Source organism: Podarcis muralis, chromosome 10, assembly GCF_964188315.1.
Source record: "Podarcis muralis chromosome 10, rPodMur119.hap1.1, whole genome shotgun sequence".
NCBI classification, from domain to species: Eukaryota; Metazoa; Chordata; class Lepidosauria; order Squamata; family Lacertidae; genus Podarcis; species Podarcis muralis.
This window is the reverse complement of record NC_135664.1, coordinates 45,559,805-45,578,978: the sequence shown is the minus strand read 5'-3', so window position 1 is coordinate 45,578,978 and position 19,174 is coordinate 45,559,805. Positions and strand designations below refer to the sequence as shown.

At 46.7% G+C, this 19,174-nt stretch overlaps 1 protein-coding gene across 1 annotated transcript in view; it reads right to left on the bottom strand.

Moving 5' to 3' along the window:
- The window catches only part of SHISA8 (shisa family member 8), a 32,241-nt gene extending 15,044 nt beyond the window's left edge, over positions 1–17,197 (bottom strand). Inside the window, exon 1 of the mRNA XM_028747164.2 lies at positions 15,389–17,197. Within this exon, the coding sequence (XP_028602997.2) occupies positions 15,389–15,951 (563 nt within the window). The 5' untranslated portion in view covers positions 15,952–17,197. The remainder of the gene's footprint in view (positions 1–15,388) is intronic.
- Positions 17,198–19,174: the final 1,977 nt, after the last annotated feature.

The window sequence follows — 19,174 nt, the reverse complement described above, 5'->3', positions numbered from 1 at the left end:
ATTTTTGCTTGCTAAGGTAGTTTTACAAAAATAAACTTCTGTTCACTCTTCTGGTTGCTTTTCAAAGGATATTTAATGCTATGTTTTTTATTTGTTATTTCTTTCATTGCATTATTTGCATTTCAGTCCACTTATTGCACTGTGATTTTAAATTGTTGTAAGCCACCCTTAGTGGCACACGTGCATTAGGAGGACGTGATTAGGGTTGCCACATTTCAAAAAGTGGAAATCCAGACACAAAAGTTGTTGAGCTCTTTTTGGCAAAATCACAAAAAATGCCGACATGGGTTGCCATACCTACGGATTTTCCTGGACATTTTGCAGTATTCCAGGTATGTCTGGGGAATTCCAGACGTATGCCAACCCTAGACGTTGATAGAAATATTGATACCAACTGACCTCCTAAAATGAAACAGAAGCTTTCCTAAAACTCAGTTGATGCCAGCTTATTACCCGCAAGTAGGCACTCCAGCCAACATCAGCAAAGGCTCGTCATCGTGGACAGATTAAGCTCCTCGTTAGGAGCTCTGGAAAAAACCATAAATGAGCCAGTGAGTACCGGCGAAGGGCCAAACGCTTTCAAGCATCTCTTCAAGGGGAAGCTGGTGTGAGCATTCCGGTGCTGGCTTACAAGCCTGGGAAAGCAAGCCAGGACGTGTACAGCTCAATGCTTGTACAGGGCCCCGCAGAGAAAATGCAGCCTGGCAGTCGCAGTCACGGGCCTGAAGCCCAGGAGCAAAGGCGAAAGAAGGGACCCATGATGTTAGTCAAGAAGGATTATACTTAAGGGAACCTGAAGAGCCAAAGGGAGCCCACCCCCCATAGCCTGTAACCCTGCTGCTGCGTTTCAGAGCAAGCTGGCGTTTTCGCACCAGTGTTGCCAATGCTCAGTAAATTTTAATGTCAAGGAAAGGGAGAGAGAGAGAGAGAGAGAGAGAAAGAAAGAAAGAAAGAGAAACTCCTCTCTCTCTCTCTCTCTCTTTGTGTGTGTGTCCATATGCCTATTTTTCAATTGTACAGTGCCGATCAGAAGGTTGGCGGTTCGAATCCCCTCGACGGGGTGAGCTCCCATTGCTCGGTTCCTGCTCCTGCCAACCTAGCAGTTTGAAAGCACGTCAAAGTGCAAGTAGATAAATAGGTACCGCTCTGGCGGGAAGGTAAATGGCGTTTCCATGCGCTGCTCTGGTTCGGCAGAAGCGACTTAGTCATGCTGGCCACATGACCCGGAAGCTGTACGCCGGCTCCCTCGGCCAATAAAGCGAGATGAGCGCCGCAACCCCAGAGTCGGTCATGACTGGACCTAATGGTCAGGGCTCCCTTTACCTTTACCTTTTTACCTTGGGTTACAGACGCTTCAGGTTATAGACGCTTCAGGTTACAGACTCCGCTAACCCAGAAATAGTACCTTGGGTTAAGAACTTTGCTTCAGGATGAGAACAGAAATCGTGCTCTGGCGGCGCGGTGGCAGTGGGAGGCCCCATTAGCTAAAGTGGTACCTCAGGTTAAGAACGGTTTCAGGTTAAGAATGGACCTCCAGAACGAATTAAGTTCTTAACCCGAGGTTCCACTGTACATGCAAGCAAAAGGGCCAACTAAAGCTTACTCTTCACAGCGTGTGTGTGTTTGTGTCTGTAATATAAACTCTGCTTCCCTCGCTTCCCTCCTTCCCTTGCCATACTAGGAGGTGCAGGAGCTGAGTTCTGGTGAGTTCTGGATGGAAAAAAGCCCTCTGCTCTAGTCTCAGTGATTTGTGCCTGTTCTGACCCGACAGGAGTAGAGGGGGCTTCTCCTTTCACATGCAAGGAGGGAAGAGGAAGGAGACGGGAAGTGGATTTTAGAGGGCAAGTGGAGGGCATGCAGACAGGGCACCTGCCTTTGCTGTGCCATCTGTTGAAAAGAGAACTTCTTGGTTTCAGGGAGGGGTTCACTCACCTCCTGCACCTCAGCTGAGAGCTGATCTATATGTGTTACATGGAATGAAGGGGACATAGAAATATGCAGGTGAGAGACTGAGAGGGCACATTTTGAAAGCTTCCCAATCATACTCTTTCCTCCCCTACAGCATGTGGTAAATAAGCGTAACTGATACCGGGCACTGCCCTCCTTTAGATATATTGTTTTACTACGCCACACACAAGGGCTGCTGGCAAAAAGTGGAGGAGTATTCAAAGTATTTATTTTTTCCTCCATATACTGCCTTTCTGCCAATGCAGTTAAGGTGGCTTGCTGTTTACACACACAAAAAAGCACTCCAACACATCTGCTTGTCCCATTGCTTCCCCCCAGGAAAATTCGCTGAATTGGAGCAAACATCAGCTGTGTTTCCGCAGACTGACATTTGCTCTAATTCACTGGTAAATTCGGTGTCCCGGGAAAAGCAGGGAAGCAAGCAGAACACCTCTTGGACCCCCGCTTTCTAGACACGGGACAAGCAAAGTGTCGGGATGCAAAAGGAGAACTGGAAGGAAAAAAGAGCAATTCTATGTACCAGTTGCATAATCAATAATGATCACACACACACTGGCATTCTGAAGAGCATATCTGCTTCGTTTTGCTCAATGGGTTAGATCAGCTCTGGAGGGCAGTTTGGCCTCCATGCTGGATTTCTGGGCAGAGTGATGAGCTGCAACCCCAGCTAGTCCAGACCATGTAGATTTAGAGCCCAAATCGTGTCCAAGCAGCTCAGATGTATCGCTGGAAAGAATGACAGAAACTGGGCGAGGATAAATAGGGTCCACAGTGTGGCTTTGCAAGGGAAAAGACCAGTCGATAAGTAACAGCAGGGGGTGGCATTCTCCTGAGCAGGAATCTTCTGACTTCATGTTTAGAGGTGAAGCTGGTCATAGGCTGCTGAGGAATCCTTGCCAGAGGAGTGGAGGGGCTGTTGGTAGGGAAGGGTACCATGAAGGGCACAATCAGGGCTGCAACAACCTAGTACACAACCCATATTGGGGTTTCTCACACAATGGCATTTCGATTGTTGACTTTGATAGTATGTTGAATGTAGGAGTGTGGTGTGGAGGACTAGAGAGGGTGGAAAAAAACCACAGCACCAAATTCCGAGGTGCCAGTCAACATCTTTTCAGAACCATCTTAATTTGTTAAGGCACCAGCCCTACCACAAGGCTGAATAATTTTACATTTCAAAATCCTTATACATCACTGCTTTTCTAGCCCTGAGCTAATAATACTTAGCTAATCAGTGTCTACTAAAACAAGTGTCACAAAATTCTTGTTTGCCCCACCAACATTTACACTCCGTCCCAGTTTTAACTGCCAAGACTACTCGCGACACGTTCGTCTGGTCACACCGAACAAACTACTTTTGGGATGTGAGCCAGTGAGAAAGAGAAGCAATGTTTGGGGTTCCCACGACAGAATGATAGAGGGAGAGGGAGAGAGCTGCTGCTTCCAGGCTGTGGTTACTTTGCAGGTGGTATTCAATCACCAAGCAGCAAATTCAGGGATTCAGCTAGATTGGTAAAGAAAAAGTGTTTTATATGCGATATAACACTGCGACACCAGATGGTGCTGTGGAGTCCCAACTTTCCCTACTGGATTTCCTTGTATGAGTTTACAATGCATTTAACTGAATTGCTTCTTTGACATGTCTAGATCCAGCCAAGGTTGCACAGTGAACGCTGGATTTGGCACTCTTGCACAAAGAAACCTGTTTTAGGGTTTAAAACCCCCCACAGATTTCTTGGTCAGGAAAGCACCAGACAGTACGTGATAACTGAAGTCATATAACCTTCCCACAAGCAAATCAGGATGAATGCTCAATAAACAGGCTGTCTGCAAGTGACCATAAAGTAAGGGTGAGATGGAAAGAGGTGTAAAGAAAACATGCAGAAAAAATCAGGATTGACAGTTATTTCTGCATTGCAGGGAATTGGACTAGATTACCCACTGGGTGCCTTCCAACTCTACAGTTCTATTATTCTATGACACCAGATGCTTCCACACTGCAGTTTATTGTCGGGGTTGCTCCTGTCTGCAAGTTTTTCATAGCATCCACACAACAAAGTCCTCATCAAAATGACACCACACATTATTTCCCTATTGAACACAGACTTGCTGTTTCTGTGGATTTTTCTAAACTTGCTGAATTTCGTGCACAAATAATAAATTTGGATGAAATGGGGCAGGGGGGGATATGGCAAGGATGATCTCATGCGGATGCCACACAAAACATGCATGTGTGAGCAGCCCTGAGTCCTCCATAAACAGCTGTGTGGAAGTGCCCACTGTCTGTACAGCTGAAGGATGCCATGAGTGATTAGCAGGGCCAGCCCTATCATTAGCCAGAGTGAGGCAGCCACTTCTGGCAGAACGTTTTGGCTGACGTGAAAAGGCAACAAATTGTCAGTTATTTAATTATTCCATCTTTACTACCAGGAAATGCACTTGTGAGACTTTCTCCCTCAGGTTGCCAAAATAACCTTGCTGGCCTTTGGAGGGGTGTGTGCAGTTCTGGATTTGTTCCTGGTGTTTAGTGCACCTTTGGTTCTGTTTGTAGAAGGGCAACCGCTTCCTCCCCTCTGGCTTGAGCCAGCACCACAGTCGGAAGGAGTAAGTTTGGCGGCAGCTGGGGATGGAAGGAGCTGTCAGTTTTGGTTCTCCCCGTGTCTCATTTCCCCAATCTTAAATTCAGTTCTCTGCACTTTGCAGCCATTTGCGGGTTTGTTACCTCATCAAAATCCATCAACATTTCAGGGCAAATGTCTCCTAATAAACACACATTCATATGCAGTTTTGACTAATGCAAGTGTGATCTGCTTGTAGACTTTGTGTGGATTCTTTAGGGCAGGCGTGAGGAAATGACCCTGCAGATGTTGCTGGACTACAGCTCCCCAGACCATCGGCTGCACAAACAGGGGCTAAAATGGGAGCTGCGTGCCCCACAACATCTCGAGTCTCACAGGTCCCTAGTCCTGCTTTAGCACAACCATTTCCTGCACTCCTGATCAGATCACCAAACTGACCTGCTTCCCTATGTATTTACCCAATTATACCTTTTAAAGGCTGAATTATTTTCTGTGGGGAAAGACAATTATTTTCTGCATCTTTACAGCACCAAGCCTGATGGGTTGCTTTCTCCTACCTCAGCTCTATGGGGCTTTAAATATATACGGTGTCCCCTTATGTGGAACCTTGTTTCCCAACCTGTGGCCCTCCCAACAGGCTGGGAACCTCTTCTTAGGAGAGCCAGCTCTTCTCTAATAGACATCACTCCACCAGCCAATCAGGCCTGTTCCCTGGGGCAACTGTATGTTCAGCTTACATGCAAGCAAGACATTAGGACAGATCAAAGGAGACAAGATGAAAATTAGCTCTCATTAGTGAGCTGGGGGAAGGGCACTTTGTGCTCCCTCGCAGGTTCCTTTCTCAAGCGTAGCACTGTTATCTTCATTCCCACTGTGGGTGATAAGAGTACAGTGGTACCTCGGGTTACAGACACTTCAGTTTACAGACACTTCAGGTTACAGACTCCGCTAACCCAGAAATATTACCTTGGGTTAAGAACTTTGCTTCAGGATGAGAACAGAAATCACATGGCAGTGGCAGCAGGGGGCCCCATTAGCTAAAGTGGTACCTCAGGTTAAGAACGGTTTCAGGTTAAGAACAGACCTCCAGAATGAATTAAGTTCTTAACCCGAGGTACCACTGTACATTCATTTTAAGCATGCACGTACCTGCTATGGGTAGTGCCTCCACAGAAATGTGTTAAGGATCAAAATGCTAGTCAGTCACATAGAGTATTAACATTCAACGTGTTTCATAGAATTGTAGAGTTTTGGAAGGGACCACAAGGGTTATCTCAATCCAACCCCCTGCAATGCAGGGATCTTTTTGCCCAACGTGGGGCTTGAACCCGCAACCTTGAGATTAAGAGTCTCGTGCTCTGCCAACGAAGCTATTTCAGTGCTAGTAAGTTCCACTCAAATCAGACACACTTGCTTCCAACTCCAAGTAAATACATTCAGAATCATGATTTTTTTCAGTGCACACACAAAAAACCGACAAAAACACAAGTAGACTTCTACCCTTTCATCCTTCCTCCAGTCCAAGGCATTTGCACTGATATATCAGCGCGAAATCCACTATCAGAATCTCTGCAGTGATAGTATTTTGTCCGCATAACAAATTCAAGCCAATATAACTGTCAGGGGTTATTCTAAACTGCTTCCATGGGGAAGCTGTCATCTCCTACACACACACACACACACACACACATATACACACACACACACACACCCCAGAACCGCCACTGCCCATAATTCACAACTACAATAGGCAGGCAACTCTGGCCAGAATATGTTTTCCAACACTTCTCCTCCTCCTTCCACAAACTCTGTAGATTCGGCTCCAGTTTGGCCTATGCTTGTTTTACCTCATAGCTCTTCCTTGTCTGCCTGTGGGAAGCCTGAGAGGCCCAGGACATCAGAGAACCTGGAGGGAGCAGTGGGTTGCATCAGATGAGGCCATGGACCAAAATAAGGAGATGGATCCAGTTCCCCATCTCTATTCTTCATGGTCTTCATAATCAGTACTCAAAAGCTGCTATTCCTCACCCAGCCCAAACCACAAATGTGCTGTCACCCACTGTTCAAATATATTACAGTCGACTTCATAGCCCTGCCATCTTTTTGGGAACAGGTTATTATCCATGCCACCTTCTGCTGCTGGGGCTCTTGGCATGCAGTATGAGACCATCTGGCTTAATCCTGGCTGCATCACAGCTTCTCTGTCCTTATGAGAACATTGTTATGAGCCACCCCCCACTTCTGCCTCTCAGCACCAGAATCCAGCACATTTCCAGGTGAGAGCACAATGTCTGCTCCCTGTCACTAGCCTGTTTTAAAAGGTTTCTTTCCTCCATATCTGAAGGAGGAATCTTAACAAAACAACCCATTTGTTAATGTTCAGTGGTTAATTTCTAAAATGAGACCTGTGGGGAACCTTTGGCCCTCCAGCTGTTACCCCTGTCAGCCCCACAAGCCTGGTCAATGGCAAGGGATGATGGGAGTTGTAGTTCAGCAACATCTGGAGGGCCAGAGGTTCTCCACACCTGGCCACTGGCGGAGGCAGAGGCGTGCGGGGGGAGTGCACCGCCTACAGCAGTGCAATTCCGGCGAGGTGCCATTGCGGCTGCCCCCTGCCCGCGCTGGGCACCACGCCCCTGTGGGCAGCGCACCACACCCCCGAGATGCGCGTCAGCCCCATTCTCACCTGCTCCCCGCCTCCCAGTGCCAGAGCATGAAGCTCCGCCACTACACCTGGTTCAGGAGTTCTAAATTTAGAAGAGTGTGTTTCAGTTATTCGGTGCTGGTAAACCTCTGCCCATGCTCACTGGCATTCCAAAATGGCACTTTTTTGTCGTTGACATAACATCAAAATATAGACTTCTTGGGCAGGATGTACATTTTGTGAGCCAACATTTCTACACTGAGCCTTAAGTGTAAATTGAGATCTCAGTTAATTGATAAACTTCCTAATGAAGTGCCGCTTCTAGTCTTAACACCAGAAATTGCACGAACAGCTCCAGAGAAGTGTTACATGTCCACTGGGGCCAATTCACACAACCTGTTTCCTCAGCATATGGTCCTTTTTGCAATTAATGTAATCAACGGGTTATTTTAAAATGCTTTCCCAGAGCCAGTACTTTGCCTGCCTCTTTTTAAGAAAATAAATAGAAATCCCTTTGTTCACATTTTCTTCACTTCCTCCTCTTGCTTTTTGTGCCCCTGTCTGATAACACCAAAAACTCCCTTCCTTCCCATTTAATTATTTCTAATAGCCCCTGATTGTACTCTTATCAAACAAAGAATAATTTTTACAAGTCTTTATTCTTGGTCTATATTTCCTACATACATTAGTTATTGCAATGGCCCAATACATATATACATCTTTGTGTTATAGGGTGACACCCCATGCTGTTCAAGCAGAGAGGACCTCCCTTTCCATTTCTCCCCCTGCAGCCCTCTCCCACCTCCCCCATCTGATCTGGAGGAATCTCCAACCTGCCAGAGCAGATTTTGGGGGAACAAGGGATTAGGGGAATAGTAATTAGTTCCACCATTTGTGCCCATTCTGCTGATGGGTGATGGGCAGGATAGACGCCTTTGGATTTCACCCTAAGTTATTTCCAATAATTATGCAGAATTATTCTTGCTGATGGCCCAGGGAACAGGCTGGAATGAGCATGGCTGACCTCTTTTCAGTTTGCTGTGGGTGGAATTCAACATCTTATTATTTTATTTTAATGCATTTCAATTATTTTAACAGCTTATTCCACTTTTCTCCATCAAAGATGGGCCCAAAGCAGCTCACAAAGTTAAATAAACCAAAACGCCATGTTTAAAGTTAGTATGAATATTGTCTCATGTAATTGTTTGCTCACTTATACTGTACTATATAGGTTTAGGCACTAAATAAGAGCCGATTCATATGCACAAGCCCCACTTCTTTTCTTCATGCCATATATTGGCTGTGTGACTCACACTACATCCTAGCCATGTCTACTCATAAGTAAATCCTATCAAGTTTAGTGGGCTTTATTCCCAAGGAATATATCCACCACTCAGTTTCATAAACTGTGTCCAAGCATGTGGAGGCCAAGCCCCAAACATAAATTTAAGTTGTCCATGCTGTAATTTGCGGCAGTTTCCTAGATCAGTCTCTTTGCCCTAATAAACAATTTCTCGTAGCCAGTGGCGTAGCGTGGGTTGTCAGCACCCGGGGCAAGGCAAGTAATTTGCGCCCCCTAACCCGTGGATTTGCGCCCCCTAACCCGTGGATTTGCGCCCCCTAACCTGTGGATTTGCCCTAACCCCAGATGTTGCGCCCGGCCCCCCCTGCACCCCCCACGCTACGCCACTGCTCGTAGCTTTTTTATTTCATTCAATTCACCCTCAAGTCCCTACTCACCCACAAATATAACATGGATTTATTGCCAAACTTGTTTCCCTAGCAGACAATCTTCAGACTAGAGCAGGCACCTCACTGATCAGACACTCACAGAGGCAATAAGTTACCAAATTTCCAGAGCTTTTACATTTCCTGTCCATTCCAACAGCCTTATTAGTTTCTTTGAGAACTGCTGGGGAGGGACTCAGGGGCAGAGCAATTTTTCTGGGGCAGGGAACCTCAGGCTCAAGGGCCAAGTTGGGGCCCTCTGGACTTCTCCATCTGCCCCTCAAAACTCTCCTCAAGCTACACTTCCTCTTACTAGGCCACACCCTCACCACCTGGCTTTGTACCAGCCTTGAGTGTTTTAGCCTGGCTGGAATGTGCTCATGAACTCTGATAAATGCCTCTTGTTTGTCTGCAGGGAGAATTGTGTGTGAGTGAGTGACTGTAGAAACTAATCTACTGTACAAAGGTAAAATTTACACCCATTGCTCCACCCACTTTGGCCTGTGGCTCCCAGAAGGGAATGTGTCCCTCAAGGTGAAACAGACTCCCTTCCCCTGCCTTGTATGAAGGAGGTCTCAGGTTCAGTCTTTGGCATTGCCAGAGGAAATGATCAGATGGCAGGTGATGAAAAGATGCCTGCTTTAGGCCCTGGAGAGCTGTTCACTGCTTGAGATCATATCAGAAGCTGGGGTGGCTTTCATAATTTTGTGAATGTCCCTGGAAAATTGGTGCACTTGGAGGGCATGGGGAACATCCTTATTTCCTCTACTAGTGCAGCTGCTGCCAAGCTTGGGGAGGAGGATGAGCCAGTGCCTGTCCTGAGCAGCTGTGAGGGAGATTCCTGTGGCCTCTCTGTGGCCTCTCCAGGGCTGCCTTCAGGTGTAAAAGTTGTATAGCTACTAATCTCCTTGTCATCTGATGGGAGGGTATTCCACAGGGTGGGTGCCACTGCTGAGAAGGCCCTCTGCCTGGTTCCCTGTAGCTTTACTTCTCACAGTGAGGGAACCACCAGAAGACCCATGGACTAGGACCTCAGTGTCCGGGCTGAATGATGGGGGGTGGAGACACTCCTTCAGGTATACAGGGCCAAGGCCATTTAGGGCTCTAAAGGTCAGGGCCAACACTTTGAATTGTGCTCAGAAGTGCAATGGGAGCCAGTGTAGATCCTTTAGGACCAGTGTTGCTCCCAGTTACCCATCTAGCAAAGTTAGTCAAGTGATAAGGTGCTGCCTGTACAATCGCTGTACTATGGAGGATAGAGTGATTATCAAAGGTCAGGAAAGATGCAAAACTGGGGCTGGATATTTAGGAAGCTTGCATAGGACCTATTTCCAATCGTTCTCTCTCTAGCAGGAATTATTAACACCTTGCTCCAGGAAATATTGCCGTGCACACATTTGACTTGACGAAATAGTAAAACAAGAGCATTAACTTAAGCAAGATGAAACAGTGACACCTGTGTTGACTGTGATGGTGCTATTTCTGTGCTCTTTTCTCCTGCCACCTCTGCCAGCACACCTGGCCTCTAGGCAGACTTCATCCCTAGCATCTGTCTCTATAGATACCAAAATCTGTCTCTTCCTCTTCTGATTATGACTTCCCTAGTTTTGGCAACACATTTTGTTCCAGTTCACAGTTCCTGCAATGACCTCTGTAGATTCCAGAAGCAGCTTGATGGGAGCATCCATAGTTTCCTTTGGGCTAGAGGACAAGTGCCCATTTAAACATCCCTTGTTCTGTTTCCCTTACTCCAGAGTGAGTTGCAGGGTCACCTGCCTCATTAGTGACTGATGAACTTATGAATGCATTTACGTATGACTTAGATTTATAACCCACCCTGCAAATACATTGGCTTACAAGAATCTTAAAATAAAAAGACAGTAAGTATCATGTTAATAAAAGTGAGGGACACGATGAGCTGCATCCCAAAGCACCCAGGAAAAACATCATGGTCAGAAGATCAGCCTGGTTCTAGCCATGGGGCAGAGAAGGAGGTGCAGCTAAAAAGAGGAAAAGCACAAGAGACGTTTGAGCAAAGCAATTGCTTCTTGGGCACAGGTTGGCTGACCCCTTTAATCTAAAGTTCCTCTTGTCAGCCGAACAAACAGAAATTTGCACAGCAGTGGCTGCTCAGCAAAGATCCCAATTTTCAGTCATATTTACCTGCATTCAAAATAGAGGAACAATATCCAAAATCAATGCTTTTTATTTGCTATCAAGGGCACAGCGGAACAATTGCCTCAAGATGCAATAATTTTGCCAAGCATAGAAAGATTTCTTTTTTCTTTTTAATTCCCAAGTTTGGCTGTTCATCCAAAGCAGAACTAACTTGACTTTGGCTATAATTTAACATTAAGTTACACATGCTAATTTAAATTATTGAAATCAAGGCCTGTTTGCAATAACTATATAGGCCCACCACCGCAAAAACTTATATAGCCAAACGGAGCTGGACTAGTAAATTGTAATTCACTGTGTTTGTTTTGTCCTAAGAAAATGAAAAACCAGTTGCTTTTGGTGGTCTACTGTATATGCTAGAAGTTTGCATTGTGGCCCTTCTAGTTTAACACTACAGGGTCGTCCACCCTTCTGCTTGCCCCATGCTTAGAAAGCCTTGGTCTCAGCGGTTTCCCCCTTGACCCATGATTTCTAGGCACAGGGACAAGCAGCTTTCCCCTTGCTCTACTCCTTTCCAAGGGAAAACCCTCTCTTTAGCAAACACCAATCTGGAGAAAACTCAATTGCTAAAGATCAGGTTTCCCTCTGAGGGAAAGTGGTGGGGCAAAGGGAAGTCTGGATGAGCCCTATTTTAGTTCTATTCTCCCTTGCTCCCAAACAATCATTTGTTGCTCGCAAGAGGAAGGCTAGAAAAAATAGGTGTAAATTTGCAGGGAAGCAGATTTTGGCTAAACGTTAGAAGACACTTCCTTGCAGGGAGGACAGTGGAACAGAATGCCTTGGGAGGTGGTGGGCAGAAGATGTTTAAGCAGAGGCCAAACAGTCAAATTCACAAGGATGCTGCAGTTGTACCCTGCATTGCAGATCCTGTTTTTATTTTATTTTCTTAATGAAATTTTATTTTCTTTTATTTGCTTAGTACTGCTTTATTAACCACATTTCCCAAAGCTGCTTATTCATGTAGCAGATGGGTTTGTGCTATTGTGCCAGTAATGTGCGTCATTACCAGATGTGGTATGTTGGTGAGTTTCAAAGCTGTTGCGCAGCGTAGCAATAGGAGAGGAGCATGGCACTGGTCAGAGGGAGGTGAATCGGGGAGACAACACACTTACAACCATAAAGGCACTTTGGCCATCACAGAAACAACCACTGCTAGCAAAACCCCAGACCCTATTGAAGCAAGCCATTATGCTGGCATTGCAGTTGACAGGCATAATAACACAGCTGTGCCTGATCGGCCATGTATATGATGCCACTTGGAAGCACGTCACTGTGCTGTCATAGAGAAGAGCATTGATGGGATGATTTAAAGTGGGCATAAAGTATTTGGATGTGTTCATGCACACATACAACCATATTTAGCTAAAGGGTCAAATTGTTAGAACAGGGAAGAATTTAATTTCTCCCCCATTTCTTCTTTTTAGATCTATAAAATGTGTCACATAACCATCCTATGAAACACTTGAACTTTGGGACGGCATTACCAAATTTCAGTCTTGCTGAAGTTATAGCAAGTTAAGGCATCCATGGTTTCAAACGTGGTATGTGATGGAAAAGATAAGGAGGATGTGGACACCCCTACGTTAATAGGGAGGGAACTATCTCTCTATGGCTGTTAGACATTGTATGGTGGAACCTCCATGGTCAGAGGCAATACTAAAATCTAGGGACAGAAGGGGGCAGGCCATTGCCTTGGGGAGTTGCTTGTAAGCTTCCCAGAAATGTCTGGCTGTCCACTGCTGGAAACAGAACAGATAGACTTGGGTCTGATTCCGTCGGCCTGTTAGGTTGTTTACATACTTCTGGTGTCATTAGAAACACTTCAGTATTTTGCACTGCCAGAAACAAAGAGAAGCCTGGGGAAATGACATTTGTGTGATAGAATTTGGTATCCCCACCCTGCTCTGCAAATCTGGCATGAAACCCAAAGTTCAGCTTCCTGGATCCTTGACTCCGTCATTCTAGAACTTGATCCTCTCCATGGGCTACAGCAGGAGAGGGATCTTGCCACCAGAGTCACAAAGCTGCCTGGAAATAGTTCACAGCATGGCAATTAGAAAAGTCCATTTGGCTACTTTTGTGATCGTGCCTCATGCAGGCTGTTGGGTGCCCCTGAACTGAGACCGTTTCTGTGGCACTACACTGGATGGGCATTCATCCCTGGCAGCCTCCCATACACAGAGGTGGAGACCTTCATCAGATCCTTGATTCTGGTGCGGTGCTCAGCCTTGGACTTTGCCTTCCTTGCTGCCCAGTGGGAGTCAGAGGAGCAGCTGATCAGTGGATTTGGGCTGAGAGAGCTGCTCCAGGGCCATTTGCCCGGGATGCTTATTATGCCCATGAGAAGGGGACACACCGTTGCCTCGACACCTCCCTCGATCCCAAGCACAAGCAGAGAGTCGCTGACTGGGCAGATAGCCCCCTTGGCTGCCCATCTTCTTTGCTGTTGCTGCACATCAGGTAAAAATATTGCAGTCCTGGCACAGAAGCAGATCAAGCGCTAGCATTACAAAGAGCTGGCACCCAGCGTGGCACTGCTTGCCTGCCCCCTTCCTCCCCTCCCCGGCTCTTCCACGCTGTATGTCATCATCCCTGAGCCCCCACATTCCCTTCCCACAACAACTGACAAAACGACCGCGCATGTTGCTATGTGTGTTGTAGGAGCCATGACTCGTGACCTACAAGTGCTACATAGCCTTGGGAGGAACAACTTCGCCTCTGACAAGAGACTTAATCCTTCTTCCCCTATTGCTTCTGGGGGACGGGTGGGTGGGAGAGAGAGAGAGAGAGGCCCCTGGCAGAAAGGGCTGACAGGGAAATCAAGGGAGCGGGGAGGCACAGAAGTTGAGGGGAAGGGAAAAGAGGACAGTTCACAACTGGGCTTGTAACACAGGGAGAGAATGAACCCGGAGGAAGGGAAGCTCAACGAGAGAAAGAAGCGAAGGAGAGCAAAACAATGGAATGCACACGATGGGAGAATGCTTGTGCGCGCGCGCAAGAGATGCAGATAGGAAACGCCACCAGACAACCTACAATTAATTGCCGAGTTCAGTTGCTTTGCTTTAGAGATGGCAGCTGCAAAGTGAGAGGAGGCAAAGGGTTGGTCCCAGCAGGAGACGCTTCACCGCCAATACCCGCTTCCAATCTCCACCGCCCCCCCCCCCGCCCCGCATGGCTTTGAACTTGTTTTCATCGCACATACCGCAGCGGCATTCCGGGCTGCTTTTCCTTGAGCAGTAGCAAAGTTGGAGAGGTGTCGCTTTTGAATATCCTAGCTTTTTACAGTGTTGCGCGCCACTTGCCTTTTAATCCCTCTGCACTGTGCTGGCAAGGGGTGCAAGGGGCAGCTGCAAGCATGTGTCTGCTTGCTAGGCACCAGTGTGCATCACCCCCTCCTCAAACGCACGCACAAACACAAACAGAAAACTGCATATAAAGTTCCACAAAGTTCCACAGCCTTGCTTTAAAAAACAGGGTCGCTGGGGAAAAGAAATAATATATTCTGAGGTACTGAGGTCCATTATGCACACACACGCACCCCTCTCTTTCTTTCTTTCTCAACACATGAAGATATCACCAACTTTACTTTCAGCCTTGCTTCAGCCAAGCATGAAGTGTACCTGCCTGCCCAGGCTAATCTTAACACCCTTATTATTCTCTTCACAGTATATCTCTCTCCCTCCCTCCCACTCTCCACCAGTGGCGTAGCGTGGGGGGTGCAGGGGGGGCCGGCCGCACCGGGCGCAACATCTGGGGTTAGGGCAAATCCACGGGTTAGGGGGCGCAAATCCACGGGTTAGGGGGCGCAAATTACTTGCCTTGCCCCGGGTGCTGACAACCCACGCTACGCCGCTGCTCTCCACATTTTATAACAACTTACATTTTCTTTTGAAATTAGCCCCTTAGGTTTCAGCCTCTTAAGTAAAATTAACAGTTCCCACTCTCAAGAAACATTCTTTGCTAAGCTTCACCTACTTGAACTTCTCATTCCCACCCATTTGCACAATTCCTTTATGATTCACCAGAGCCATATCATTCCCTCTCTTTGTCTTCTGAGGACTTAGACCTAAAGACAAAGAAGGTTGTATGTGTGGGGCAGAGTGAGGAGATGAGAAGAGGAAAAGATGTTGGTTGACTTTGTAGACCTCAGTGTCAGCCTCAAAGGAGGTGACAGAGCTACAGGAGGCAGTTGGACATGTTGTTTATCGAAATTCACTGCAAAGAAAAAGTCAAAAGGTGACACAGAAGGGATAAAAGACAGAGATATGGGGTATTTGGGGGGGGGTCTTACCTGGACATGGTCATCTCTGCCTGAGGGCTCTGTGATTTCTCCAGTCCCAACTTTGTAAAGATGCCTACCAGCACCATGATGGCCACCACACCACAGATGATGTATACAATCATGTTGGTCTTGTCCCGTGTGGGGTTCTCGGGGGTCTCGTCCACCTGAGGTGGTGGTTGGCCTGTGTTGATCCATTCTGGCCTGTCATAATTGGTACAGCCACTTTGGTCCAGTCGCCCAGTTGTGAATTGGCAACAAAAGCGATAACCACAGGTCCCGCAACAAAACTTGTAGATCCCAGAATTGCAGTTAAAGGGTGGGTCCCACTGACCCATGACATCGTAATAACCAAGGCACCGATCGCCCCCAAGTATGGCCTCAGTGGTGGCCACAGCAGTGTCCTCCAAAGTGGGGCCAAAGCTGGTGTTGCTGTTGACTTCAATTTGTGCTTCTGGCTCAGGTTTCTGGGTACTGGGATTCCCAGTCCAAACCTGTCCTGGATCCAAGAGAACTAGGCAACAGAATCCAAAAATATAACCCCGTTCCATCTGCAATCCACCCCAGCTCATCATGGAAACGGTCTCGTCTCTCTTATTCTCTGACTGACTTCCCCAAAGGAGAAAAATCTTCTTTTGTCCAGACAGACAATCCAAAGAAGGGAATTCAAAAATTCCCAGTTAAAAGCTCAAGTAACCAGCACAAATCGTCGTCTACCACTTCCAGCGGAGAAGAGATACTTCAGCCCCTCCTCACTAGTTTTCTCCGGCGCAAACCCCACAGTCAAAGCAAAAGCCTCTAGCCCAGAGAAGGGTGTGGGATGGGTGGAAATAAAGATGGGAGTTGGAAGTTAAAAGAAGGGAGGGAGAGAGGGGGATGAGGCTAAGGAGAAATATCAAAACAATGTGCAGCACTGACTAAGTGAAAAGACAACCTCACAATTTCCTGTGCGATCCCAGGAGGTGGGGAGATGTACAATTCTCTTCTTTCTTCTTCTTTCGTAGCAAATATTCTACGCTTCTAGTTTCATCTGAGAAGCTGCGCTGTGAAATACCACAGACTACATTCCCATCTTGGCTCGAGCAGAATCCTGGAAGCAGCCTGTCCCTCTCTCGCTTTCGCTCCCTCTTCCTCAGAGACACTGCTTTCTGGAAAAAAAAGAAATCCTTTGCACCACTGAGAAAGGGAGGGATTGTCAGGAGGGAAAGAAAGAAAAGGGGAGGGAGGGAGAGGGAGCATAGGAGGAGTGAGAGTGGTCCTTATTTCTTCTTAAAGCCAGATCCACAATTGCCTGGCAGTTTCCAAAGCAGACCAGAGAAGAAGCTTCGCCAACTCCTCCAATGCGCTCCGTGTCCTCTGTGCAAAGTCCTGGCTTGCTGCCAGAGGTTGTCATTAGGCCAGAGGGGATGCAAGAGGACACCAGCAGCTCCTTATTGACCGTGTCCACAGGGCCGCCTGCACAAGTGGCATGAGGGAAACAAGCATGCTACTTGCAAGGAAGAGGAGGAAATTGGATGTGCACTGGATTCTTTGCTCTCCTTTTTCACATGTGCAGCTCTGCAGAGAACTAGAGCTGCTTCTTAGCAAACACACACAGACAGATATAACTTCAGTCTGGCAGTATTACAACTGCAATGTTATGTTTGAGAGCACGACTGTGAAATGATGGTCATAGAGCATTGTTGTTGCTGTTGCTGCTGTGTAAAAATAACAGCAACAACAAGAGCAACTACAGCTACTACCAGCCCCAGTCTAGATATCTGTTTGAGGTCAAACATAGCTTGGGATATCTTTTAAAGACACATGCTACGGTTGGGTGGGGGGCAAGGAGACTAATGAGGTGCAGAATATGAACACTTGCAGAAACCATAGCTGTTTTACTAATTTTCTGCCCCCCCTTCAAATCTGACAAAAGAAAGCTAAACACAAGCTGCAGCCTGCAGAACCTCTACAGTGATTGGCTGTAAGGACATTGGCTTCTGTTCTTGAAATGAGTCCCCAGCCTTAGTCATTGGCTCAGCGGCTGAAGTGTCACGGAATGTTTATGAACATTCGCACGACTCATGTGTTTACTTGGTCAGCCCACAGAGTCTAGAGACAGATGGGGCACTGTGCTGTTTGTGGGAAGGGTTTCGGCAGAAAAAGAGTGTAGGCAACAAGAACGAAGTGTTGGTAAGCAGACGGTGCAAAATACTACTTGTTTATGAGAGCTACGCTGAATGGTGTGCGAGAGAAGGGTGCATATGGATAGGAGCAGCATGAATATATATGTGAAAGAGCGAAAGGGGAAGGGACAAAGAGAAGTTATCACATGCACACAGAGACACGCACACCCTCCCCTCTCCATTTGTGAACTTTATGCAAGTCCCCACCTGTTTATGCATACAGCTTTTGGGTTGACTAAATAGGAAAGCTCTGTGGCAGAGGCTGATGTTGTGACAGGAGGAGCTGCTTTTATTGATTTTCTCCCCAAAGCATTTAGCTATGAATTTAAATTATTTCTAGGCCACTTTTCCAACTTCAAAGCAGCATTAAAGCTACTCTTTCAGATTGGGAGATGAAAATTCTAGCCCCCCTGTGCCTTTAGGGAATGATTCGAGGTGTCCAAATCTAGAAAAACATACACGGAGAAGCTCATCGTTTTTCTGAAAGGGCACAGGCTAATCCTTACTCTTATTCTCTTTCAGCCAGAGAACTTTTTCCAGGACACTTGAGAGAAAAATAAACCAAGTCTGAGGAGAAATGTCCAGGGCTTTGTACTGTCATACTTATTCTGGCAAGACTGCCTATTAATTTTAGAAAGGAAGCTTTGCCTGCATACAAAATGAAGGACAAGTTAGAACCAGGAACAAAGGCTCGGGGCAAACAAGATGAAAACACTTATTCGCACAACAAATAATTAACTTACACAATTAATTGCCACAAGATGTTGGGATGGCTCTAGGAAAGGCATGCAGGACCGTCAGGAGGGAGGTTCAATTACACTCCTGGCCTGTCACACCGACAGGCCCTTAGCTAGTGCTAAAATATGCAGCTAAAAATAATTCCACTTGTTTTTCGTCAGTGGGAAGCTTAACTGCGAAAATGCCCCCTAAACAACCTCTTTCTCGTGGAAGAGAAGCCAGATTGACTGACTGCTTGCAAAATACCCACTTTAGTGGTAATATCACATTAGCTTTTAACGAAAAGAAGGAACCCCGGGCAGGGAGTAGGATCAGGCTGAGAAAACTGTTGGGACAGTCACTTCCCTAATCTCCCCTGGAGCCACTTAAGGAAGGTGTGTGTGTGTGTGTGTGTGTGTGTGTGTGTGTGTGTGTGTGTGTACCCATACCCACATACCCGGAAGGAAGAAACACAGGCCATTAGCTCATGAAGGAGCCATGGTTTGCCCTCTGTTCTATATTTTTCATTGATTGCTTTCACCGTTCAAAACCGCAAATTGCCTTGGGCCCCTTCCAACAAAGGCGGCTTATAAAAATGCAATGATTTCATAAATGTAGGGTTTGATAATGTTTTCTGTTCTTCCAAGACACTGCAGCAGGCACCACCCAACTTCCTCCCCAGGGGATAACAGAAATCAATAACAATCAAAGAACTAGCCTAAACTGAAGTGACTGAGTGAACAAATATTCAGCACCTGGGAAGCACATTTGAGAGCAAAATTTCAAATCTAAAACTGCGGCAGATTTCCTAAGAAGGGAGCTGTCCAGCTTCTGAACTCCAGAGTGGCTTCTTCCTCAAGATAACCCCTTTCAGGGCCTGCTCATCAGTACCACTCGCCCTCTAAGCGATAAGATA